Source organism: Aspergillus piperis (genome assembly GCF_003184755.1).
Source record: "Aspergillus piperis CBS 112811 unplaced genomic scaffold BO85scaffold_22, whole genome shotgun sequence".
Lineage (NCBI taxonomy): Eukaryota > Fungi > Ascomycota > Eurotiomycetes > Eurotiales > Aspergillaceae > Aspergillus > Aspergillus piperis.
Window position 1 is genome coordinate 433,896 of NW_020291612.1, and position 25,620 is coordinate 459,515.

Below are 25,620 nucleotides of genomic sequence, written 5' to 3' on the forward strand. Positions count from 1 at the left end.
ATACACTCTACTGACAGCGAATGTGTCTAATTACACGGACAGAAACAACAATGTCAACAAAACCCGAAATTTGAATTGTAATTTGTGACTAACTACTAACAGCACTCACTATTTGGCTTCATTCTGGTTTTTCTCCTCTTTTAAGTGCTTATTATGTCCTGAACTTCCTTTGTAACTACGTACACATCAATTTATCCAGATAAAACACAAAAGAAAACACAAAATACTTTTTGTTGCATCACTAATCCTGCTAGCTGAGCTTAGACGGCAATAGCCAGGCGCTCATAGAAGCCGACTCCCTGGTTCTCGATGCCAGTCGAGAGAAGGTCATCACTAGCCTCAGCACGACCGGAACCGAACCGCTTAAGGTTCCATTTGTCGATTCCGTCAACGCCCTTCAAATCGTTGGAGTAGGTCCGGAACAAGTCACTGTTAAGGCGCTCGTACTCGGAGTACTCCTTCGGCCAGTCGCCCAGGCGCTCAACTGCAAGCTTCAGCAGGTGGAGGTGCTTCCGCACAAACTTGCCTTCCTCGTCTGCACCGACTCCGGGGCTGGAGGCGGGCGAGGAGAGTCCGGAAAGGACGCCTCCCTCCATCTCCGACGCGGACACCGAGGTCGGATCGATGAAGTAGCGCAGCGCATTCTCGTGCACCGCCGCGGCCTTCTTGTAGTACCGGTATGCCAGTTCGCGACGGTCCTTCTGGTTCTGGTATCCCTGGGCCACGCTGGTGTACATCTGGGAAAGCAGGACTGTCATCTCCACCGTGCTGGAGTGACGCGGTCCCTGAACACGCGCGCAGTTGTAGACGATGTCCTCGGCCAAACGGATGGCAGCCGTGTAGTCGCCAATGAGGTAACGAGTAATGACCAGCCAGCGGCCAAGAGCCAAAGTGTACTGGAATTGTTGCTGAGAAACCTCCTGGTCGTTCTCGGCGTTCCAGATCTCGTGAGTATCCCGGGAGTTCCAGAGCGAGGTGAGGATCCAGGCCAAGGTGTGGTAGTCATGCTGCTCATCGAGCACGCCAATCAAGCTCTCCAGATTCACAAGATCCAGCTGGGCCATGTCAATGTTGTGGCTCTGGAAGTAATCCAGCGTGTCGCGCATTATGATGCCTGACACGTTAAGCATTTCCTTGCGCGTGGAGGCTGGAGGTTCTCCCTTAATATCGCGACCCGCAATAACCAGGCCAAGCTTGAATACCAGCTTTAGAGTGGATTCCGAGGAGTAGCCCTGGTGGGACCAGATGTAGCGGAATGCAGTCAAGGCCAGGTCGCATGCTGCCTGATAATTGCCCGATGCCAGCAACTGTGTGGTCCGGTTGTAGGAAGCGATGGCCACCGAGCGGACAAGATCCCGCGACTTGTGGGTACTGAAATACTCCAAGATAGTCTCAGTGAACACTCTAGCCTGATGTATGTTCAGCTTCAGGCTGCTACCCTCGGTGTTGAGGAAGTAGTTGGAGAACTGCTCGACAACACGGTTGGCAGCGGACTGACGGTTCCGAGACACCAAAAATCCGTACAAACGGGGGACGGTGGCTGTCAACGTCTGCAGGCTAGTGCTCTTGGAGCTGATTTCGGACTGGAAGCGCTCCATGAACAGATACTCCATGGTAAGCGTAGAGTAAATCTCATTCAGAGTGACAGTGGAATCTTCGCGGACGCGGAGGCTGTACTCAACCTGTGCCAAGAAGGCCAAGTTCTCTCGTTGATTGGAGGTGATATCAAATCCGAAGAGAGACACGTTGGAAGAGTCCTTCAGGATCATCTGGCGATAGAGCTCCTGACTCAATTCCTTGGCTCGGTGGATCTCACCCGCCTCAATGTAGCCGGACACAATGCTCTTTGCTGCTGCCGTCAACTGGGTGGCAGAGGTCTGTGAAGTCAGGATTTGAGAGGTCGCTTCCTGTAAGATCGAAACAGTCTGGTGAGTTTCCCCACGCGTGGTGTACAAGGAAGTAATCTCCTCCATTTGAGACAGCGCCTCCTCATGCGCCCATCCCTGTGTGGACCGGATGGAAGACAAGCGGCGGGTGCGGATGGACACCCAGTTCCGCACTTCTGACTCGGTCATGGACGAGAAATCCTTCTCGACTTCGACTTCCTCTGCAGTCAAAGTGTCCAGTGTGGCACGAATATCATCATAGTCAATTTCCACCTCGGTGGACCTAGTATCGAGGAGGATCTTGTAAAGCTGAATTGCTTCATGTTCATATTGCTTGGATTCCTGGCAGATATGGGCTAGTGTTTTGGTCGCTTGGATTGTAATCGTAGCAGTGGAGCCAAACAGACTGATACACGACTTACGATACTGGACAGTCACATCATGAATAGAAGCAGTGTCGCTCTGAACCATGCGCAGGCAGTGAACATAGCGTTCATAAATGGTCTGCACAAAGGCTTGGTCCTGGAGCTTCGGGCTGATCTTCGGGTTTTGGAGCGTGTTGAACAACACGCGGCAGGGTTTTAGTGCATCACTGTACCGGCCTTGATTCAAAAGCTCCGTTGCAACCACAAGTAAGGGCTCAAATGCATCTGGGTGGCAGGTCTCGGAATCCTTGTTCAGAATAGAAACTATCTGGCGGTAATAGTCAACAGCCACGGGCCGGGGACGGGTGAGCTCCGCCAAGGTCCACAACTCCTTCAGGACGGTAGGGTGACTTCCACCATAACGCTTGGTGTAGTCCTGGAGCTTGTCCTGATGAATAGTGATCACCTTCTCTGTTTGAGAGGTACGTTCATACAGACGCAACAGGCTAGTCGTCACTTTCTCAAGTAGCTTATCACCGGCGGGTCGGTCACGCCGAACAGCGCGATAGAGACGCACTCGGATGTCTTCTTCCTTGAGCTGATAGCGTCTGGACCGATAGCAGTTGCTCAGACGCTCTGTTAGTTCGATAGCCCTATTTAGATCTGTCGAGGGAAGGACGACGTCATCCAGAGAAGGGGCAAACAAGGCCGGCCAAACGCTGCGCAGAAGCCGTTTCAAGATCTTGGTCGCATCCTGCCACCGGTGCTGCGACCAATACACTTCTAACAGCTTGTTGGAAGCCTTGACAGTAACTTCGTCGGTACTGGAAGATTGGTACACAATCTCCTCGAGGCTGGACTCAGTCTGGAACGACTCGAAGCTAGTGCTCTGCATGATTTCCCGACTAGTGGACCGGATGTATTGCTCGGCTTCATGGTAGATGGAGCTTTGCCGAGTGCTGTTCCGGGCGATGTGCTTGAACACATTGAGAGCTACTCGGGACAGCCCAACCGATTTCATGAGGTGCGCGACTTCGAGGAAATGAGACACTACTGCCTCTGAGCTTGAAGTAGTTTGCTCATACTCCTCCCAGAAGCCCTCAAGAATGGAGGCTGCCTCGGATTCTCGCGTCTGAGACTTGAGAAATTTGGAAAAGGCTATCACTGCTCTCACATTCCTCAACTCCCATTCGCTAGAACGATTGACCCGGTACTCCTTGCTGGTGTGCTGCCAGAGCTCAACATAGAGGCTTTCTGCCTCCCTCCAATGTCCCGCAGCCACGGCCTTCTCCGCCCGACTGAAAAGGCTTTCGACATCCACAGTCCAAGAGATCAGTTCGTCAGTTTCAATGTGTTCCCAAGTGAGGGTTTTGCCTTGGTCGTCAGTGCCTTCACGACCGCGGATGTGAACCAGCAACGATCCGTCGACCTGCCGAGTTGTACTGTGATTCTGTGTGTGATGCTTTTCTGTCGTGGTTTGGAGCCATGTTTCAATTTCCTTGGCTTTGTATTCTTCCTTGATGGAAATGTAGTGCTGGGATAGCTGGGTCAAGGTGGATGTCACTATGGTGCTTGTGGCTCCGTAATGGATCTTGTAACATTCCACAAGCAGCTCGAGCATCTGAACGCGCTTGATCATGACGTCCGTTTTAGACTCGACGACCTGGTCTGCAGTGGTTTCCAAGTAGAACTTGGTCATCTGCATTGTGATGAGGTGGCTTTCGGACAGCACATCTTTACTGATCACCGCCGCATCATAAAAAATTTGACTAACCTGGGCAGGCAAGCTATCATGAATACGTCGATAGAATAGGGCCTGGCACAGGATGGCTTGCAGGGTGGTGGGGTGATTGGTAGTCAGGATCTGGCGATAGAGACGCGTCTGGGTCTCGTGCAGTGACTTCAGCGCTGGGGTTGACTTGCCCTCCCATACAGTCATCTCCAACAATGGCACTGTGGGAGATGTCGGTATCACTGATCTCAATTCATTTCCAGCTGTGGCAATTTCCTTGTCTGTGGTGCAACCATACGCCAGACTGGCGTGGTTCACCCAGTACCGAAGGGCGAAGTCCAGAAGAGGGTGCTTGTCCAGATAGGTCTGAGCAACCTTCTCATCCAGGGGACTCAAGGACGGGTCATGACTCTCATTCACGGCTTGCTTGGTGTAGAGCAGAAGCCTCTGCGTCAAATCGCTGTTGCGGTTCTTGATGGCCGGAAGGAACTTCTCCCTGGCAAAGATGTCCAAGATGGCAGAGCGGATCTGTCCATGTCTGAGGAAGACCATGTTATTCTGGATAAACACCAGCGACGCAACAGGCCTAAGGGTATGCTGGATATCAATCTCTCGCTCGGTGTACGAGGCCTTGTTCAATTCAATCGACACCAGAGATGTTAATTCGCTCTTGCTGAGTGGGCGAACCGCAGTTGCGAGCCATGTTAAGATCTTCTTCCCATCATCATTCAACTTCGAATGCAGAGACTGGGAGACCATATCGGTAACACTGTATCCCGCGTTGGCTATGCTTTGGATAGACCTCGTCAGAGAATTTGCGTTTGTTGGATGCTCATCCCGAACACGCTTTGCAGCAAGCTTGGCCCACAGGAAGGAGCCCTGTGATGCCTCTGCGATTCGGGTCACATTGAGCTCTTGATCATCTTCGGACATATAGTTGAAAGCGTGACTCTGTTGCAGGATTTTACGTGCCACGGCGGCAATATCATCGAAGACCAGCTCTGGAGTGACGTTCACCGTAGTTTGAGATGGGAATTGACTCGGCTTCTGGGAGCCGAAGACAATTAGTTTTACGTTACCGGCGTTCTGAACAGCCTCCTGGAGCTTTCTTAGCAAAGGTGTCTCGCCGCAACTAGCCTCGTCAACACCATCGACGACCAGAACAAGTTCTTTGGCATTCTTGAGACTGGCATTGAGGGAATTGCCCAAGGCGTTCCAGAGAATATTGTCGTACGCATCTTCATCAACAGTTCTCTGGCTCCGCTCATAAGCATCAGCTAAGATCTGGTACAACCTCACATTGCCGATGCGTTTGCCGAACAGCTGGGACAGGATCGTCTTTGCAATAGCCCGCGGTGTAGTATTCGCAGCCACCCTGCCATCTATATGGTATATTAGACACGCTCAATACCATGAGCTAGGTGTACTCACTAATTGGCGCAAAGATCGGCTTGTAGGTAACTCCTCCGACCGGATGCTGTAAATGGTCGTTGATGACCGTTGACAGGATTGATTTACCAGATCCCGGCTTTCCTACAAAGGAAAGGACTTGCTGGTTGCTTTTGAGAAATCTGGTCAAGTACTGAGACACCCAGAGACAGGTTGATTCTTCGCGCTCCTGAGCAAACTGAGCAGTGTTCTCGGTGATATTTGTGAGAGCTGGATCCTCTGGCTCAAGCCAGCTTCTGATAGTCTTTATCTCGGTCACTGCAGTGATTACCGTCAGTAATCCAATCTCACCAATAGATACCGAGGGTTTTCACAGACCTTTATCACCGTTCATACCCTCGCGGACAAGTTGGTGTCTCCACATCAGGTCAGAGACGGTCTCGCAGCGACTGTGAAAGCTGCTGAGCGACTCGGAAAATTGATGGTAGATGTCAATTTCCACCGTCTGAGAGTTCTGCAAGGCGCGGTTGAAGTGGCTCGCAACGCCAGCAACCAGAGTAACAAGGTCAGCCAATGCCAGAATCAGCTGGTCCTTGATATCTTTGGACACATCGAAGAGCTCCGTTCGGTCCAATAAGTTGCCGAGTCCAGTCGAGCAGCGGTAAAAGAACCCGAAGAGGTCCTGAAGGGCGGACGCATTTTGCTCTCCGAGCTAAAAACTGTTATCAACCATCCGTTCTATATTTGTGATGATAGAATGTAAAAGACCTGACACATACCTCCAGTAAATTAGCACAGTACACGTAAGCCAGCTGAGCCGCTGTGTGGCTGTCGCCAGCGAAGTGTCCAATGGCTGAATCGAAGGAATGCAGACGTCCCACGAACAAAACAGCCCAGACCAAGGCCTTGTCGTAGCTGCTTCCCTCGGGGGGTAGCTTCCCCATACGTTCAGCTCGGATCCAGTTCAGCAATGTCTCATAGTCGGCATCGTTGATTTTGGATGCTATCATTGCATCGCTGCTCCGTCGGGTGAGTGTGTTAACCACATCAGCTAGTGCAGTGTTACCACTGCTGCTGACTCTTCTCGACACATGTCTGGAACTTCCAGATTGAAAGCTACTGTTAGAATAACTCTCTTGCTCGAGAATATTTGAGGCCTGACGCCTGCCGAAGATAGAGCCCGCAGACAGGGGTGACCCAAAGGTGTAGTGCACGTTAGGTTGGAAGGAGGTGGCCATTTTGGGGATGCTTTGATTGGATTATTAATGAAACAAACGGGGTCAACAGAAATATTAAGTATTAAATGATAAAAGGCTAGCAACAGTATGAGCTGAACGTCATCTGAAGGTTAGAAAGTCTCTTGAGTGATGAACATCCAAAAAAATGTCCGTTTAACCGGTTGGTTGTCACACTATAGCAATTAGGCTTGTATTTTTCAACGCGAATCTGAATCATGATTCTCAAACAATCAGAGTACATCGTGCTCATTTTTATATCTTCCATAGCCTCATCTTCACGGGGTCTCCGTATTCCTCTCACCCAATGCAAGACGTCAACATGAGGTATACCAGAACTCAAAGGTAGCTAGCTACCCCAGCTTGGAGTAGCAAAGATCCGACATGACCAGTTAGATGTACGATGGAAGCCTAAGTTCCCCACTCCAGGTCCTGATCTACGATGGGCCGGCTGGGGAAGCTCTTCTCCCGCGGACTCATCCGATCGTATATTGGTCGGCATAGCTGTTGTGTAACGACATGACTGCTGTCAAGCCATGGGTCAATAGCGGCCAAGCCGAAGCTGGGACGGAAATGCAATAATGATTGGTGAGTTGATCAACGAAGGTAAGCTTTCAATTGGGGTTGCTCCTAGTAAACAGGCTTTGAAAAAGTGGGACAATGGCGATCCGACCGATCGCTGTGATGGCCGGAAACGATCAGCAGAGATGGATTTGTCGGAAGTGGGTATCCGAGGAGACCTACCTGAAATGTTATAAGTAAAGGTGCAACGACAGGCCTTTCGGGGTGCCCGACAGGGAGCAATGTAACAGCGTTGGAATTGGCTGGTATGGTTTCTGATATGCTACACTACTGCTCCTAATCGAATCCGGTCGACCACCGTTCATTTTGGCAGTTTTCTCATAACCCTCTTCCTTCGGCAGCAACAGCGCTAAAGTCTAAAGATCATGCAAGCCCTTCGCCTCGCACAAGCCACAAGAGCAAGAGGATGAGTAAAACCCTTCTTGGCCCATATTCTATTGTCTTCGATACATCATAGGGCATTATTGTTATTCATCGGACAACGTCACCCCAACAGATCGGAGAATTCCGTCGAATCGGGGCTGCGCGGCAGTCCAACCAAGATTACGGTTCAGTGGGGCATCACCGCATGCGGCGCCCTCTCGTCCCACTGGAACCCTCCATGACAATGAGACTTGACACTTGTGGTTCTTGAACTTAAGCTTCCGTTGTGCGCCAAAGTAGCCTTTGCATGACCGGCCTAACTTTGATTTTGCTCGGCGTGAATCCTCGACGCGACCTTATTGCACACGGCAGCTGGCTACCAGTGAAGATCTGAGTGGGTCAGAGCCTTCGTGCCTAGTGCCATCTATCTAGTATCTAGCTGTAAGTGACCTGGATGACTTACTCTTCAGTCCTTGATGGGCTAGAATACCATGTGGGAAAGCTAATCGAAGAGTCACGAGGCCGCTGAGCTAGAATCGATCGACCCAGTCACTTGTAGTGGTAGCATTCATGATCGGGCACCCCGTCGGAGTAGAGCCGTGGTGCTTCAGTAAGCTAGATGCCTACCGATACTGTTGTTCAAATGGTTGATTTCCTGTTTCGCGTAGCAGACGTCTAGGATGGCCTCAATCGGTGGCGATTGCCTCGTGAGTAGTAGTGGTTCTTTTCAAGTCGCTGATATATATTTAGCCCAGTACCGTGCGATATTTGAAAGTCAGCGCTACAACTAAAACGTACCGGACCACGGTAGTAGAGCTTGTCGAAACTAGAGTGAAAATGCTATATATACTACCTTCTATTATACTTGACGATTGATGCTCTCTCCAGAGACAAACAGTACTCATCCTCTCCACTGTGAGGATCGCTGACTAATCACGCATGACTTAACTATCCCAGCCTAATCGGGTAAAAGTGAATTTTTCGGTCGCAATACAGCACGTAATCATAATTTTATAAACATTTTTTACAATCTACTTTGATTTCCCACCTATTGGCATGCAAAGCGAATGCTTTTATTTTCTGTCGGGATATATCAGCAACTGAGATTGTTTTGGAACGTCCAGATTAGGGCGTAGATGATCAGAATGCTCTAGGAGCTTTGAGTACTACAGCCCAGAAAAGCCTCTTTGACATCAGGATTAAGACGGCAGGAACAATGCGGGATGTTCTGATTAAAGGGATGAAGGTTAATAGTATTGTTCAGCCACCAAATGTATAAATGTCACCAATCTTTGCAATACTACGACTAGTAAATAGAAGATTAGAATCAATAGATCTTTTTGGCCTTGGTCAAAAAGTTGACGATATCTTCGTCAGTAGTAGACTGTAGCTTGGCGCATTCGTCCGTACACCCTGTGGATGATGCCGGTGGGTTGGCGTCAGAGGGAGACGCATGTTCGCGTAGCGGTAGAAGTTGCGGTGGCCGATTGAAGTTGGAGATTGACTCCCTATCTGCGGGGTTGCCCTTATCCATTCATTCCTTCCAACTTGACTCCACCGTTTTTCCACTTTCGGTAAAAGATACGCTCATCCTCCCACCAGGATAAAGGATAAGACCAGCAGGCCGAAAATAAGCTCACCCATGTTCGTAATCTCATTTCCTTTTTCAGTTCTGCCCGCCGTTGACACCCGCATATCTATCCTGCCCCGACAATCAATCAAAATGACCAGAACATGGGTTGTCGTGGGTGCATCAAGAGGTATCGGCCTGGAGTTTGTTCGGCAGCTAGCAAGCTCTGGAGAACGGGTTATCGCCGCAGTACGCAGCCTATCAAGTGCTGGACAGCTCTTCGGATTGCTTTCCCAATACACTCGGAATGGTGCTCCACTAATCACCGTAGAGGAATGCGACGTTACCAAGCCTGATAGTATCGATGTGAGTTGAACGTTAAGACATATCCACTGGTGATAAGGGCGGAAGATGACACATGGAACTAGGACTTTTCTCACAATGTCGAAAAGGCCGTGCGAGATGGGGGGCTACGATTAACGAATGTCATTTTGAATGCTGGTATCAACCAGTATCCGAATCGTGCTACAGAGATGTACGCCTATGGCCCATAAGATACGAATATAGCCTTGACTCACATAGGCTGTTACAAACTAGCTCTTTCCAGTCCTTTACCCACCACTTGCAAACCAACACAATTGGTCCGGTAATTGTCGCCCAAAGGATGCTTTCCATCGACCCGACCACACCGTTAGAGAAAATCATATTTATTTCCTCTGACTCCGGTTCAGCGAGCCATTTCCGAAGCCACGAAGACGGATTTGCCGTATATGCGGCGACCAAAGCAGCCCTCAATCAATCATTGAGGCACATGGCGGCGGAAATTTCGCGGAAGGGTGGCCGGACGTGCGTCCTGGCGCTGCATCCGGGCGAGGTGGAAACGTGAGTACCCTTGTTATAGGCTATTGATTTTCAACAGCCCTGGTTGCTGGTTGTGTTTGCCTGATGTGAGATCTGTTGCGCTAATATGTTGCGGCAGTGATATGGCGAATGTGGAGTTGGATTGGGTAGTGGAAGGTGTGATCCAGCCGAGAGAGAGCGTGGAGGGGATGCTGAGAGTTGTTGAGGAGAGAGGTGAAGGGGACAACGGGACATTTTGGTGTTGGGATGGGAGGGTGAGTATAAGCGCAATCATTCGTCTAGACCAGGGCCTTTCTAATAGTAAACAGAGTCATCCATGGTGATAGCTTGAAGATGGAATGTGATTTGCGTTGGTGATTTCCTCAAACGAGTTTTCCCGTAGCAATGTCAGGAAGTATAGATCATATGCCCGTGCAGTTAGAGTAGTTTTACATGCCAGGCTAATTAACATTTTAATTTGCATAGAGAAGGTAGGAAGTCCTGATAAGTATCGTAGTTAGTGTCTCCCTGTTCTATGTGCTCTGAGGTTGATAGCATTTTTTAGATTGTTTCCAACGATGTAGCAGTAGGCAAGGGTGAGAAGGCGAACATCTGATCGGAGAACGATCGGAAATTAGCATGAAGTCTAGGTTGTCGCTGGCAGGTCTTCCGCTATAGCTGCTTAGTCCTAGCTAGTGTACGTGTCAAGTCTGCCTTCCCTACTTATCGAGAGTGGAATAGTTAGGATGTAGGCTTCGTGTTCGATATATCACTTTTAATTATGATATTTTGCATTACATATAGTAATATAAAGAAAAGACAAGTACATACGACCACAGGGTGTGGAAAACAGGGCTTCCCGTCCGCTCAGCCGTACTTAAGCCACACGCCGGGAGGTTAGTAGTTGGGTGGGTGACCACCAGCGAATCCCTTCTGTTGTATGTTTTTGTTTCCATATTTTGCTTTTTGTTTGAATGCATGAGGGACTGTAGGTGAAACCACGTTTCTTTTCATTGGTGTGGTTGGCAGAAGAAGCATTAATTGGTATCATGCAGAAGCATGAGCGGACCTGGATCGGCCATATTGGTCTAGAGGACATTCCGATGTTAATTTATAGTAATGTAACACATATAGTATTTATATGCGCCTAAAGCCCTAGAACTCGCTTACATACCGAGAAAAGTGACAAAATGAAATGGTAACATGTACACTATCCACAATATGCAACCTCCTAGGATTCTCCTATCTTATTTACCCATGTCGGATCTGCTGAGGGCCCAAATAGAAACTTGAAGAAGTTCAGACATGCGAGCCCCGTATATGTGACCGGGATATAATAAGCTCCCCGTCGAAGCCACGACATTGTGCACCGCGCAGCCCAGTCAGCCGACACAATCGCCTTTCCCATGCGGGAATCGAACGCTGCAGGGACAATATGTCGATATATTACCTTGTCTGACTTGTACAGAGCACGAGCGTAGGGTAAGAATGCTCTCTTTGACGCGGTGTATCGTACCATCTCAGGCCCACCCCAGGCAGGATGAAGCTCTGCTTCGCTGCCAACGTACCAGATTTCAGGTAGAACCTTGGTTCTCTGAGACTGTGCGGACTTTTGTTGCATGAACAGCTCAATCAAACGGACTGATGAGATGCAGTTTGAGGCCATGGCATCCAGACCTTTGGTTCCGTGGGCGAGAATGATGATATCTGCCTCTTGAAGGATGGTACCGACACGCGAGAAGTCCCCATTGTCCCAGTCTTTGCCGAACTGCAACTTGTGTATGCTTTTGACTCCTTCAGCCAGTAATTGCTTCTCCATCGCTTGTCCAAATGCCCCCGATCCACCCGTCATGACCACCGTCTTGTTCTTCAGCGCGTATGCAGTACCCGCAACCCAGTCGAACAGCTTTACCATAGACCCCATATACCGATCTGGGTAGATATGATGCAAGGAGTGGTACTCCGGTCCCACAAATGCCCAGCTATGATCTTTGGGTACTTTGTCAAGTGCGATATGATTGGAGTCCTGGCCGTTAATAATGATAACAAAAAGAGAGCGAACGGTTTGTACGACGAGGACAATAGACAAGGCCTTCGAATCGAGACGTTTGATATAACAATTCAGGATGGTAGCAAGGATCCAGCCGATGATGCTTCCGAGCAACTGACATATAAGCTCGAGAGGAAGAGCAATCAAAGCATTTGGTTTGGCGTATCGCTGATTGAATTGTAGAGATCGGGGGTAGTATAGGTGATGGTACTGATGACAGCGAGAAAGAAAGCGGAGGATTCGCCAGCGGGATCTCGACCATCTGTGTAGGAGAAAGTGAACGATGTCAAAGAATATAGTACCAAATATATAGAGGTAAGAAGCAGAAAGAACCACATTAAATATCGCCATTATGTGCTTGCAGGTGCGACGATGTTTGACATGGTAGAGCAAGAAAAGCTACGTCCAGTCCTCCTGGAGCACATCTGTCTCTTTAATGACACAGCACAGCAGTCGCCCCTATTCTTTTTCTCTCTTCCTTTCCAGGGCTTTGCATCTACATTGCACCGTCTATGTTGATCTCCTGGAATCTTTTTTGTTTCAGGGTGCACCAAAGTAAGATCCTGCCGAGGTCAAATACGAATACGGATATAGGGCTCTTCTTAGCTTAGCACTGGCCACTTAGGACCCGTAAATGATAGCCTGGAGCAGGGACCATATTGCCAAAGTGGATATACACAGCCATCTTTGACTAATAATGTGGCTGCCTGAGTAGCATCGTCCGGGTTTGCTTGTGCCTCGTACCTGGATTGCGTCTTAAAGAGGCTAGTGCCTCGCTTCATGGTCCTTGCGCTTTTTTTTGGACCCTGGCAGACCGTTCTGCGATGCTAAGGTTCTGACACCGGTTTTCATTGCTTAACCTACCTACCGGATGCTTTGACGTGCTCCAGCTCAGAAAAATCAACCCCAACCCCATGTTTCATTTTCGTCTTCATGGTCGTGTTATTTTCTCCATACCTGCAGTTGTGAGGTGGGCTATTAAACCCATCGCCGATTGCCAACTCACTCCGATTAGCTTATGATAGGTTAAGAAGGCCAAGGCCTTTAGTATGTGCATCATAAACGGGCTAAATCCTCGGTGAATCCACGGAGAGAAGGATATCCGTCAAAAGGTGTGAGACAAGTGATACTCTAAGATTCATGGAATCTGCTTGATTGGATACAAAAATACTTCTCCCTTCAACTGCCCAAAGCAGTAAAAAAGACGGCGAGGCTGATTTCGTGACCCACTTGTAGTTCATCAAACCCTGACAAGGTTGCTGCCGCTGTCTTAGATCCGGCTAAGTATTTTACTCTATGTTAGTGGGTAGAAGTGAAGTGTTACATGTCCATGAAACGCATATTTGGCACTCTTGGTATAATTACAGGCGCGTTGGTCTACAAGAATGAGTTGTGACCGTGCCACATTACAATCCCAGTCCTAGGCCAGGTGTTACTTGCGAGCAACCATCGCTCAGGATTACAAAAATAGAGTAACATGCTGACGCCTTCAAAGGGTAAAGCCGCCAAGAGCGGATATCCTCCAAATGCTTGGTACGTTTGAGACGACCACGAATGTAGTGTGCTGGGCACCCGCGACAGGTTCAGGAGTTAGCGGGCCAGATTTAGACTGGAACAACAAAACTTATCTAGATAGGTTTAGAAACACCGTGACTCAGAATTAACTCAACCATTTGATACTCTGAAGCAAATGCTAGTCAAGCAAAAATAAATGTATGAATCAACTCCAACCTCTACAGGGGATACAAAATGGTACTAACGAGGAATAAATGACAAACAGCAAATAAATTAATAGAATAAAATAATGAGAAATCTAATCCTCTTCATTCTGGAGCTTTTCTAAATACCTCGGAGATGCCCGAAAAATATTATAAAATATGAAAAGCAGAATTAGGAAACAGTTCCTAATATAAGTAAGTGATTCGAAGTCATGGCAGATCTTCTAATCCGAATTATCTGATTACATGATAAAGCTTCCTCTTGAATTTGCCATACTAAACTCCGAACCTACTGTATTCAAGGTCATAAAGCTGTTTTCTGCTTTGCTGTGCCATCCCAATTATCTAAACGCGAGTACACCCATCTTTCGAATCCAGTTAGCAGTTCGATAGCACTTTGATCCCCGGTCGGTAAAGGCTGGGAAAGATATATCCCAGCAACCCTGCTCTTAATGTCGATCCACTATGGTGCGATATTCAAGTACAACGGGTTACTTATAGGTAGTGGCGGATAACCAACCCAGTAGCAATTTGGTTTCCCAGACCATGAGAGCGAATCTACTTCTCGACGCTGCGGGATCCTAGATCTATTCAGCAGTCCGCCGATCCCAAATCCATCGGTAGTATAAACCCCCCCCCCCTCCTACATCTTCCGCAATGGGGTAGAGGAACATCGTATTCTTCTCTTCTTCCAGGCCTTGATCTGTTCGCAGCCAAGCTTTGACTTTGCATTTATCCTGCAATGTCAATTGGCCTAATTCATGAATGATTCAGACGTCAGAACTTACTGCAACTCCTCCCTAGTCAATGCCAGGTTAATACATCCATCTTTCACCCGGTTCGAAAAGTAGGAATTGGTTTTGTATGATGTTAGCAAGCAGCACGTATTTGGAGGGAGGGTAGACATTAGCAGTTTTCTAGAATCATACCATCACTATTGATAGCCCCTAATGTAATGCGTGGTAGGGGCTTCCTCCCATTCTCAGACGACTGACGAAGCAAGTTTTACTTTCTCTTCGAAAGAAATCGCTTTGGAGGATCAACGGTGCCAATGACAAAATCGAACAGCAATCCAGGATTTACTGGCGACGAACGATTTCTTGATATACATGAATGAGGTCTAAGAATCGCACCAAACTTATCACCAGGACACTCCCTCAGGCTGGCATAGCATATGCCCGTTTGGAGGCAATGAGAACCGCCGAACCAGTTGAAGTAATCCTCGACTCCGAAGAAGATCAACAAGGGGCAGGGTTCGCGATCTGACCCAAGTAGGAAACCTGGTTTCTCTGAATGGATTAGATCGCCATAACCCCATGTATCACTTTCCGGACAGCCTCGTACTCCGCAAAATGCAACATGTTTCAATCTTGTGTTCCGTTATTAGATACTCATTGATAAAGTGAGACAAACGGGTAACGCCGTTGCCTTGGGGTACTCCACCCATCTCGAAATTTTTGCCTATTTCGGTCCGTTCGCGATGATCGTGGTTCTAGCGAAAGGATGATTCGGCGGTTTGGCGGAGAATTTTCGGCCGCCCCACCCACTTTCAGAGACATTGCATACACACTTACACATTACACAGACTGGCAGAATCGAGGCTGTTAGGACTTAGGATTTCCATCTATCAAAGTTCTGAAAATACCATGGTTCCGAACTATATTTAGTCACATTAGCATCCTTCAACCACTTTTGTACCCCTCTTGTATCTGCACTCTGCAGAGACCAGAGCTTACGATTTATCATAGATTACCCTCCAGTGCTATAGTAGCCAGATGATGATTGTTTGCTTCGTGTTCCCACAATTGTGGCGTCACTTAGCAAGTATGTTTGATCTAAATACTAGATAATTGAAATGCCTGTTTAGGTACAATCCTATCCTCTTCATCTTCATGTTGTAAACGTCGCGACTCAGATTGTTCAAAGCATACCCGTCCCTGCTATCTTGCGCCCGGAGTAACCCTTCTCGTTCTGCTGCCTTTCATTAGTGACTTTGAATCGCTTATTCGGGTTAATTCATATAGATATCCAGTATGTTTTGGGGCTGCACGTACTAACCTAGGTGAGGTTGTTATATTGTTCATTCATACTTCAGGCTAATAGTAGACAGTGGTTCAAATCCTATGTCAACTACACATAGTCAGTACTTCTTTTGACTAGGGTATCATTAATATAGATGTTACTGATAATGGGTTGGGAAGCGATAGTCTACTATTATAAAGGACTTACTGGTCGGCAATATGCTTATCGTCCGACATGATGGACGGCATGGGGAAACAACTAAAGATTCTGTCTTGTCGAATAGAAGTCTTGTGGTTTTGGAGAATGCGATAAGGTTCGTGTATGTGATGGGTAGTCTTGAATTGGAAATGTTGGGCGATGTCTACTATATACTATGAAATTTTTCATAGTGTGATCAGTCCATGCAACCCAAGCATTGAAACGGGTGATAATGTAAGCCAAAATTGATTATTGCTGTTGCAGTCTAAGTCTAATAGTGTATAGCTCTATCTGTACAACTGTTGAAGAAAGAGAAAGTATACAGCAGAACAGAAGCGAAATCAACAAAAAAACGGAGTGTCCGGTGAGTGTCCAAGAAGTACATCCAAGGACAGTCAGCTGGAAAATGAGCGACACGAAGAGAAAAGTTATATGGACAATCTTCTGACGATCGTACAATAAACAATGAACAGTGAAGTGGAAAGAAATTGTAATTGGAAATATATGATGTTGAAGGGTAAAAGGAGTCCCGAGCTGCCATCATGCAGCTAGGATGATACGACGTACACAGATCACTTAGCCACCATCTTGCCCTTTGGCACACGAGCCAACCAGTAGATACCCACCGCCGCGACAATGTTGAAGGCGATATACACCCACATCAAGCCGAAGTTGCGCCAGGCATCCGAGAAGTAACTAACCACTGAAGCAAGGAAGGTATCCGTGCTGCTCATAGTGCAGAATTGGCAGTCTGATGTGGCTGATGGGTTCAACAGGTAACCCCCATTGGCGCTGATATACGATGACATATAATCCTGACATGTCTGGTTTCCAGGCGTGTTAAATGACAGATACTCGACGGCCTCGCATGTCACGGTAGTGCCAGCAAGGCCTGCTGAGAGCATAGCAGATACCAGGTACGTGAACGGGGACAACCGGTACATGAAGATCCAGAATCCAGGCATATTGGATGGAGTCGCAAGAACACCACAGAAGATCAGGCAAAGGGAGAATAACAACGTCGCGATATTACCTCCTGTCTCTGCTAGCTCGATTCCAGCAATCACCATGTGGGCGAAGGTCGACGTAAAGAGAAGGAAGACCCAAATAAGCAAAAACATGAGACCGGCCCGTTCATTGACGGAATCAGTGGGCTTCGCGTTGTTATATAATCCGATCGGGTAGTACCAACAGACGAACATGAGAACGGCCATCAGGGTATTCCATGGGAGTTCCACGAAAATATTGGCCGTCATGAATGCCTGCCAGGAATAGGTCTTGGATGGGCGTTCTCGGACTTCGTAGAGTGATCTCTGAGTGACAAAGTGTGGCATGATCTGTTGGCACAGGTTACCAAAGATAGTCATCAACATGAACACACTGAACATCTGGTTCTGCATGCCCTGAATAGAATTAGGAGCGTGGAAGAACGAAAATCCAATGTAGAGGGCAGACAGAACACAGAGAATAGTCTTCGACCAGATATAGCTTGGTGTGCGGTAATATTGGGCAAAGACACGAAGCAAGCATTCATAAAGCTGGACACCAAAGCCTGCTGCGTATTCCTTGAAAGCTTCCGGGTCGGAGTTGTCCTCGGGTTTGGTAGATAGGGTCGATTTCAGTTCTGCAAGGTGCTCCTTGACTTTCGTATGCTCAGGACTTTCCCTCCATACTTTTGGCCAATCTATGTCTGTGTGAGAACCTGGTGCTGCCCCAATAACGTCAAGCATCCACTCTGCCGGGTTTTCTCCCTCGGCCAATGGATGGGCGCCGTTGCGTTCGAAGTAGCTGGACAGTGTGTTGGAATTCTCGCCGATTTCACCAAAATAGATCGTCTTTCCGCCGCGCGCCAAGAAGAGCAATCGGTCAAAGCGCTGGAACAACATGGCAGAAGGCTGGTGGATGGTGCAAAGAATGGCTTGTCCATGTTTAGTAAGTGTATCAATAAGATCGAGGATTGACCATGAAGTCTGACTGTCAAGACCAGAAGTAGGTTCATCCAGGAAAAGCAATAACTGCGGCTTGGCAGCAAGTTCGACACCAATTGTCAGACGCTTGCGTTGCTCCACGTTCAATCCCTCTCCGGGCACACCAACGATCGCATCCGCGTAAGGCTCCATGCCCAGGAGTTTGATCACCTCCTCAACGTAGTCCAGTTTCTCCTCTCGGCTAACATGAGCCGGCTGACGCAGCAAAGCACTGAACCGGAGAGCCTCGCGAACGGTAGAAGTAGGTAGATGCAGATCCTGTTGTTGTACATAGCCGGTTTTGCGTTGGAATGACTGGTCGCGTGGCCGTCCATCGACGAGCATCTCTCCCGTGACAACTCCCATTGTGACACGCGTGGCCAGGACATCGAGCAATGTCGTCTTACCGGCTCCCGACACACCCATCAGGGCGGTGCAAGTCCCGGGCTTCACCCAGCCGTCAACATGATCCAAGATGCGTCTAGGTTCACCCTTGATCTTGATGTCGTAACACACGTCTTGCCAATGGAAGATAGCCGTTTGCTTCTGAATGCGAACTTCCGAGCCCTGGGCGGGAGCGTCGCCTTTGACAGCACCACCAGGGGTAGCTGAAGATTCCATGTCGGCTTCACCAAGCTTTGGCTGGTGGCCGCGACGGAACAAGAGGACTTCACCCTTGGACTTTGCCTCGGAGATATATTCGGTGCTAGCAAGGTAGACAAAACAGAAGAATACCATGAAGGCGATCAAGATTCCGATGTTGCGCCATTCATGTCCTTTGGTGTATTCGAAACTTTGTTTCAGGTAGGAAGTTCCGTCCACGATCGCCGATCCGGCCGTGGAACCGACTGTGGAGCAAATCCTGTAGTCCAAGGATATGGAGTCATACCCATCGCCAGAAGGAACAATGCTGGAGCATGTAAAATGGCGACCAGAAAACTCATTGACCATGAAACTTTCGAAGGAGTAGGCGATCGGGTTGATATAATTCATCCAACGGGACCAACCAAGCATATTGCGAGTGGGAATCACAAAACCTGTGTAAATGACCATTCCCAGAATTAAAAGAGCCGCAGGCACAAGTGCTTGCGAGAGGGATCGTGAGGTGGAGGCCATAGTTCTGAAGATCATGGACATGGTGTATGTAGTGACAACTGAAAAGATCCAAAATGTCCACCAGGCACCAGCAGTGCGACGCAAGTTCGTCATAAAGTACAAGGGAAGGTTGAACGTGATTGAGTTGATGAGCTTATAAGGTGTATCGCACAGCATGGAGGCCACGGCTTCCGTAAAAGGATGATAAAATGCATATCTTGCCTGCTTTTCGACGATCGGACGTTGAGCATAGAGTGTCAAAATTTCGAGCGCACTGGAGAAGGCATTCAAGAGAACTGCATAGAACAACAGAGCTCCACGGGAGTAAAAGCTGGCCGTTGTATCCGGGAGGTTGTAGAAAACCGACGCCACAATCAAGGCAATAATAAAGTTACCAATCAAGGCACTGACAGTTAAACTGGAGTCTCCCTTGAGACGTTGGAATCCACGAACAGTGCACAGAGAGATCTGCTCCCACACTGAGATGGTGTAGGGAGATTTGACGCGTTGGTTTTTCGACTGCATGGCCTTCCGGGCGTCCACGAAAGCATCATAGGAAGAGCCGTGGATCGGGTACTGCTGCTCAAACTCTTCAATTTCCCTGAGAAGTGCCGCTCTGGCACTGCTTTGTTTCCAAGCTGCTGCGAATTCATCTGGAGTACGAGGGACACGGTTCTCAAAGCCAGGGCGGACCAAGCGCTCCGATGGGCTGGTGAGAGATGTTAAGAAGTCGGCAGTGGTTTGACGCTCAGGGCACTCGAATCCCATATCCACAAAGAACTGCTTCGCCTCCGTGGTTCGTCCGAAATAGATTTGCCGTCCTTCGTAGAGTACAGTCACCTTGTCGAACACATCGTATGCACTCTGAGACGCCTGATAGATAGCGACACAGGCAGTGGTTCCGGAGTACTTGCTCATGAGATTAAGATTCTTGCAGAATTCAAGGGCGTTGGCGCTATCAAGACCTCTGGTGCTGTTATCCCAGCACTGGAGTGGTGCCTGACTGAGGGTAGCCTCTGCGATACTGACACGCTTCCTCTCACCACCACTGACTCCGCGAATGAAGTCATTTCCTACGCGAGTATTGATCGTATGGGAAAGTCCAAGCATGGCCATGACCACGTCTCTCATATGCTCCGCATATTGGTGCCGGTTGACGCCCTCAAGGCGATTCCTAGGGGCCCTTGCGAGGGCCGCAAACTTCAGTGTATCACCAACGGAAAGTTGAGGGAAGTGGACATCGGTCTCGGCGTTGTAGATAGCTTCACCCCGGAAAGACTTTTGCATCTCTTTTGCGGGTATACCTGAACGTTGACAACCAATGTTAGCAGACATGCGGTCAAGAAATAACGGTGATTGAGATACATACCCTGGTAGTTGAGCACAGAGTCTTCAGACATTTCAATACCGTTCATCTCTCCGGCAATTGTCTTGAGGAACGTGGAACAACCACTACCAGGTCTTCCAAGCACAACAACCATCTCCCCACTTTTCACTAAACCGTCGAATTCACGAAGAATCTGGATCTTTTGCATCTTCATTCCGACTAGTCGGCGAGCCAGTGTGCCCAGTTCGAGGAGTGAATTCAGGACGTCTTTCTGATAGTCAGTCGGCGACCCGAATCCATGAACATTCAGATTCCTGAAAGCAACACCAGCTGTACGGTCAGGGTATCGCTCGGGGTCACGAGATCTGATGGCGAGAAGCATCTTCATCCAGTCCTTGGGCTTGAAGTTGGGGCTGTGAGGGTTGAGCGTCGATTCCGGATCGTCGACTGCAAAGGGATTATCGAGGGTGCCTTTGGTAGAAAACCGAGTTGATTGGCGCGTGAGCTGTCGAGCAAGGTCGCCCACCCGCGCTTCTATCTTCTCCTCCTTCCCTTGCAACGTTTCGTCATCTTCGCTTCTCTGCTCCGACTTCTCGGTGTATGCGCTCCCGGGGGATCCATGGACTGCATTGTCCAAGTCTGGGCTGCCCTGCATGTGTGGCAGGTTATGGCTGACCACCGCCTGTGCCCGGGAGGAGTTGGGATTTGTCGTGGCGACGAACGACGACATGGTGGCTTGATTTTTCGGATTTACGCTGCTTTCGTCATGCACCAAAAGCAAGCACCGACCGTTGAGCCCTGCGGTGCTCTAGGGATGAACCACGCAGTAGGTGTTGGTAAAGAATTCGAAAATAATCTTTCAATTTTCAGCGAGATGGAGACGGACTAAGGGGCCAGCAGATAGTGGAGGTTATATAACAACTATAAGTAACTCCTGGGCTGTGTGTAAGACGGGGGTCCACAATGCTGGAACTGGAAGCAATAGGCCTAGTCTTTCGGTAAACGAAAGTTCCAGGGACCCGCTCGCGGAGTTCCCGATCTCCATTGTTGCAATGACAGACAGAAGATTCGCCATGGTTTTTAGCCATATGATCTGCCTAGCGTGCACAGGGAACCTCCGGGCACCCGAATCAGATTGTTAGGCGGCTTATGCGACCCCCTATCATATCCGCTAGGCTGGAGGTAACGGTTTCCACCCGAGAGTTAGAAGGCTAATTCTGATTAATAATTCCTCTTCTCTATCCTCTTTTGGGTATTGCAGTTGTGCTGGAACTCCGGATTCCGAGCCAACCAGCATGACTGCGGACCCAGCTTTCGGGGAACGGGAGTGTCCCTGGGGGGCGCCTGGCGGTCGGGCGAATTCACAACTGCTGGGCTTTCCATGGATGGCCCAAGGGCGATCTTCTCTTATCGCTGAATACACGTGGAATGATCCGGATCACGGTTGTAGTTGCACCCGTGAGAGGACTTCGGATAAGGAGTAACTAAGCTGTTGCTGGTGTCTGTCTCTAGGGTGGAGATCAGCCAGCCATAAAGACCGCGACTCGACGCTGTTTGCATCTGCACCATTCTTCCGGTCAGATGAAGTGTTCATCTTCACACTCTTCCGATTGCACCATCGTTTTGTAAAGTAGATAGATCAGACGCGGTTGTCACGTTCCCTTCATGCTCTTCATGCTCGGTTAAGTGCACGGTGTGTGTCTGGCCACCGAGAGAATACTAAGGAGAAGATGGAGAGGAGAGGATCGGCAGCGTGAGAAGACGCAATTGCGTTTGGTATTGTTACACACCCATTACCGTTATTTGTGACAGTTTGCAACGAACTTCCGGCATCCGGGGACGCCAAGATGGCTTCTTTTGGTTTAGCTGCTGTTCATCTTCGATACCCATTGGCCAACCGCATTTCATTGATAAATTTGCATTGTTATCTAATCAATATCTGTACAGCACAAACACTCTGTGACACAAAGTGGACATTCTCTGGTCGAATGTCCACCACACGTTCACCATCACTCCTCGGATAGGGCGAATGGGCCCCTTCCCATGCTCCTAAACTCGGGTCCAAGACTTCCCGAGCAGAACGTTGTGTGCGTTGTATCAGATTGGTTTGAAGGCGATCTCTAGTCTGTTTCCCAAACAATCGTCTTGTCCACAAAGAAAAATGCGTTGTGCTTCTCCATCCTACAGTGGAGGCAAAATGAAACCCTCATCAACCTAACACCCCTCATCCAGGGTCTAGACTAAGAAGCATCCCGCTTAAACAAAGGGAGTGATCTTCGTCGGTTACTTGGTGATCTGAAGAATAATTCCTAAAAGGGGCTCTCACTCAACTTAATTTCCCCTCTACGTCCATTATCAACCCGATTTCCCAGCCCAAGCTAAATCACCCCCCCTTCCCCCCTGCTCCACTATCCCTGGTGGATTTCTATCATGTCCAAATCCGACAATGAATGGACCATCCAATACCAGCAGAGGCATGGACTCTTCCATCCCTAGTAACCCCATGTCTAGCCAACAAGATTCGTTTCCTTTAGATCCAGGTAAGGAAGATGGCAGAAAGAGCACACGGAGAAAGGTGCGGGTCCACCCATAATCAACTCAAAACCGTCATCACGCTAATTAAATGTAATTAGGCTTGTGATACCTGTCAGCGCAGGAAGATTAAATGCGATCTCTCCAACAAAGCCAAGTGCTCGCAATGCGAGAAGATGGGAATCGCTTGCACCCGGAATCTGCAGAGATACCAGGCAAACTTGAGAAGGTCCGGCTAGTCATCACTTTGCAACGAATCGATCGCAACGAATATGGGCTGACTAGCTCGGTAAAGGCAGGCGATGATCAATCATCTGGAAGGAAGTCTTGAGCGCATGGAGTCTCGTCTGCAGGGTCTTGGTTTTACCGTAGGCGAAAATGATACCATAATCGGTCTTTCATCATCAGAGGGAGTTGGTGATATCTCACCGTTGAGGTTGTCATTAAGTCCCACGGATCGTAGTCCTCAGGTTGAGGACGTCGATGATACAGATTGGGGCAACATCTACACAAGCCCGCCTCCAGGGCCGAACCGGTCTTCAGCGAGCAGATCCCCAAGCCCTCATATGCAAAACCTGTCTGGGCAATCAAGTCAACCACAAGCGGCAGTACCATGCTTTAACGTTCCGAGATATCTCGGAGGTATATTGAACTCTGGCTGTAAGTTAAACCAAGGGCCACCTATCACCTCCTCCAGGTCTAACCTCAATCAGGCTTCTCGATGATTTCACAAGAGGGCTTAGAATGGATAGCGCAGAAGACTGGTGGCGAATCAATGGACCATTTAACACGCCTCGTCCTAGCGGAGGAGCGTGATGGTTTCATAGCCGACTATCCACTCCACTGCATATCACCCAGGAGAGTGTTCTGTCCTCTCCCACCTCAGGAGCATATCATACGTCTTGTGGAACGGTATTTGGAGGACTTCAATGTCATATTTCCCTTATTCAGACGGTCGGACCTTTTACTCCTCTTTGAAAGAGCGCATCTTGATATGCGCTTTCAAAGTCCAGGTCAGTGGGCTATCATGAATGCTATTTTGGCAGTTGCCTACATGCTTCCTGACAATGGGGCTTCTAAGCAGCCGGATCATCAGAAAAGCTGGCTTCTTCTGAAGAATGCTCTGGAGGCTGTCAACGAGCTTTATTTGGGTCCGCCCGATCTTCGGGGTCTTCAGGGTCTTTTAGTAATGGTATGCTCCTTGTCTTTGATATTCTTGGAAAATTGACGTTGATGGTCAAATAGGTTGTTCTCTTTATGGCGGCATCGGCTGCACGGCCTTGCAGTTTCCTAATATCCGTCGCTATCCATATTAGCGACCAACTGGGTTTGGGGACGACCGAAGACATCTCGATCTTTACCGAAGAAGAAAAACAGGAGCGGCAGACTGTTTTTTGGCTTGCTTACTGCCTCGATAGGGAGTATGCACCTATGTCTTTCCACAATCATCCTATACATGTCAGCTGACTCAGACAGAATCTCCTTTCGATTTGGTGAACCACCAGTACAAAATGACGAAGCCATCAGCGCAGCTCTACCATTGGATGCACCAAATTGTCTCGTCTACTCCATGCCAACAAACGACCGGGCAGGGACCTTCAGCGCCTTCGCATCAGCCTGCAGACTTGCACAGATCAGAGGCGAGATCTATCAACGCCTCTACTCCGCTTCGGCTACGGATAGGCCGTTTCATCAGATCCTCGCCTCAGTCGGAGAGTTGGATAGGAAACTACAAGCATGGAAGGATAGTCTCCCGTCTGAGTTTCAGCCCGAATCACCTACACTCTTCCATTCCCCTCCAGTATCCTTGATACTACTACACATGCACCACACATACCACAACTGCATGATCGCCATTCATTCTCTCATTGCCGCCCGAGGCATCAATTCTGCCCAAGATCTCTCAGACCATCCTGGGTATACCATCAACCCGGATTCTCTATCGAATCCCCGGGTTCTACTTTCAGCATCCCTGACCTCCAAAGCTGCCCGTGCTTCGATTGGCTTGATGAAGTATCTCCCGAAGGATGACATCTCCCTTGGGTACGTTTACCCTGATCTGTCGACCGCAACACTTCCCACTAACATCCACATACTAGGTTAACGATGTATTTTCCCACCGTTGCACTAAGAACACTGGCCTCGAGTATTGTTCGCAATCCCCGCGATACAGGCCAGATCTATAATATGAGGATTCTCGATCAGGCAGAAGCATTTCTATCGTCGACGTGTTCGGACAGTACTAGCGAAGGGATGAAGCGATTGGTGAAGAATTGCGCCGAGTTTCGCTCGCTCGCTGAGAGGGCAATGAAGGAATGCTATTAGAGGCGGTTACTTTGGTTGCCCGCGGTCGCGAATAGCTATCAGTATACTGTTAATGATACCCGGTTGAGATCACAGAAGGGATAAACTTTCCCAAAACCTGCAAGCATGCATATTTACGGGAGCACATAAAGAGTAGAAGCTCATAAAAAAGAAGGGAAGGAAATTAAACGAAAAAATAAAAATAAAAAATAAAAAATATCAAGGAAGAAGAAGAAAAAGAAGCAAGGGAACAAAAAAAAGCAAAAGAATAACTAACTCATCAAATCAATTGGTATCCAACACAGGGAATATCGTGCAGAAAGAAAAAACATATGACAAGAGTGGGATTCGAACCCACGCCATCTTACGATGATCAGGAAGCTGTGAAGCTGGGTATTAAGGTGGACCTTAACCTGACGCCTTGGACCAACTCGGCCATCTTGCC

At 48.6% G+C, this 25,620-nt stretch overlaps 5 protein-coding genes and 1 non-coding gene across 6 annotated transcripts; 2 read left to right on the top strand and 4 right to left on the bottom strand.

Moving 5' to 3' along the window:
* Positions 1-123: 123 nt before the first annotated feature.
* On the bottom strand, positions 124-6,719 carry BO85DRAFT_503929 (NACHT domain protein). The gene is made up of 4 exons (XM_025664267.1): positions 6,152-6,719; positions 5,751-6,084; positions 5,415-5,690; positions 124-5,365 (listed from the first exon to the last, which is right to left on the bottom strand). Exons 1-4 carry the CDS (start codon positions 6,608-6,610, stop codon positions 261-263), a joined length of 6,174 nt encoding a protein of 2,057 aa, XP_025511714.1. The 5' UTR covers positions 6,611-6,719; the 3' UTR covers positions 124-260.
* A 2,556-nt stretch (positions 6,720-9,275) lies between these two features.
* Positions 9,276-10,316, top strand: BO85DRAFT_503937 (short-chain dehydrogenase; the record flags this gene model as incomplete). The annotated part of the gene is made up of 5 exons (XM_025664268.1): positions 9,276-9,488; positions 9,551-9,657; positions 9,720-10,004; positions 10,102-10,237; positions 10,292-10,316. 5 exons carry the CDS (start codon positions 9,276-9,278, stop codon positions 10,304-10,306), a joined length of 756 nt encoding a protein of 251 aa, XP_025511715.1. The 3' UTR covers positions 10,307-10,316.
* An 877-nt stretch (positions 10,317-11,193) lies between these two features.
* On the bottom strand, positions 11,194-12,363 carry BO85DRAFT_491919 (uncharacterized protein; the record flags this gene model as incomplete). The annotated part of the gene is made up of 1 exon (XM_025663745.1): positions 11,194-12,363. The coding sequence occupies one exon, from the start codon at positions 12,361-12,363 to the stop codon at positions 11,194-11,196; it is 1,170 nt and encodes a 389-aa protein (XP_025511716.1).
* Positions 12,364-16,204: 3,841 nt separating this feature from the next.
* BO85DRAFT_523435 (pleiotropic drug resistance family ABC transporter) lies at positions 16,205-21,069 on the bottom strand (the record flags this gene model as incomplete). The annotated part of the gene is made up of 2 exons (XM_025665351.1): positions 16,205-20,316; positions 20,382-21,069. 2 exons carry the CDS (start codon positions 21,067-21,069, stop codon positions 16,523-16,525), a joined length of 4,482 nt encoding a protein of 1,493 aa, XP_025511717.1. The 3' UTR covers positions 16,205-16,522.
* Positions 21,070-22,972: 1,903 nt separating this feature from the next.
* On the top strand, positions 22,973-25,271 carry BO85DRAFT_405414 (fungal specific transcription factor domain-containing protein). Its single transcript, XM_025657299.1, has 6 exons — positions 22,973-23,028; positions 23,167-23,531; positions 23,585-24,063; positions 24,117-24,292; positions 24,348-24,914; positions 24,971-25,271. Exons 2-6 carry the CDS (start codon positions 23,174-23,176, stop codon positions 25,194-25,196), a joined length of 1,806 nt encoding a protein of 601 aa, XP_025511718.1. The 5' UTR covers positions 22,973-23,028; positions 23,167-23,173; the 3' UTR covers positions 25,197-25,271.
* Positions 25,272-25,508: 237 nt separating this feature from the next.
* BO85DRAFT_t242 lies at positions 25,509-25,620 on the bottom strand. The gene has a single exon. It is a non-coding gene; the product is annotated as a tRNA-Leu (tRNA).

Excerpts from the sequence above, each read along its gene's own strand:
- BO85DRAFT_405414 (XM_025657299.1), top strand. The coding sequence starts at position 23,174 with ATGATCAATCATCTGGAAGGAAGTCTTGAGCGCATGGAGTCTCGTCTG. Across the intron at positions 23,532-23,584 it reads AGGTATATTGAACTCTGGCT|GCTTCTCGATGATTTCACAA; the intron begins GTAAGTTAAACC and ends AACCTCAATCAG. Across the intron at positions 24,915-24,970 it reads AAGGATGACATCTCCCTTGG|GTTAACGATGTATTTTCCCA; the intron begins GTACGTTTACCC and ends TCCACATACTAG.
- BO85DRAFT_503929 (XM_025664267.1), bottom strand. The coding sequence starts at position 6,610 with ATGGCCACCTCCTTCCAACCTAACGTGCACTACACCTTTGGGTCACCC. Across the intron at positions 5,691-5,750 it reads GGGTATGAACGGTGATAAAG|TGACCGAGATAAAGACTATC; the intron begins GTCTGTGAAAAC and ends TAATCACTGCAG. Across the intron at positions 5,366-5,414 it reads GCCGATCTTTGCGCCAATTA|ATGGCAGGGTGGCTGCGAAT; the intron begins GTGAGTACACCT and ends TATACCATATAG.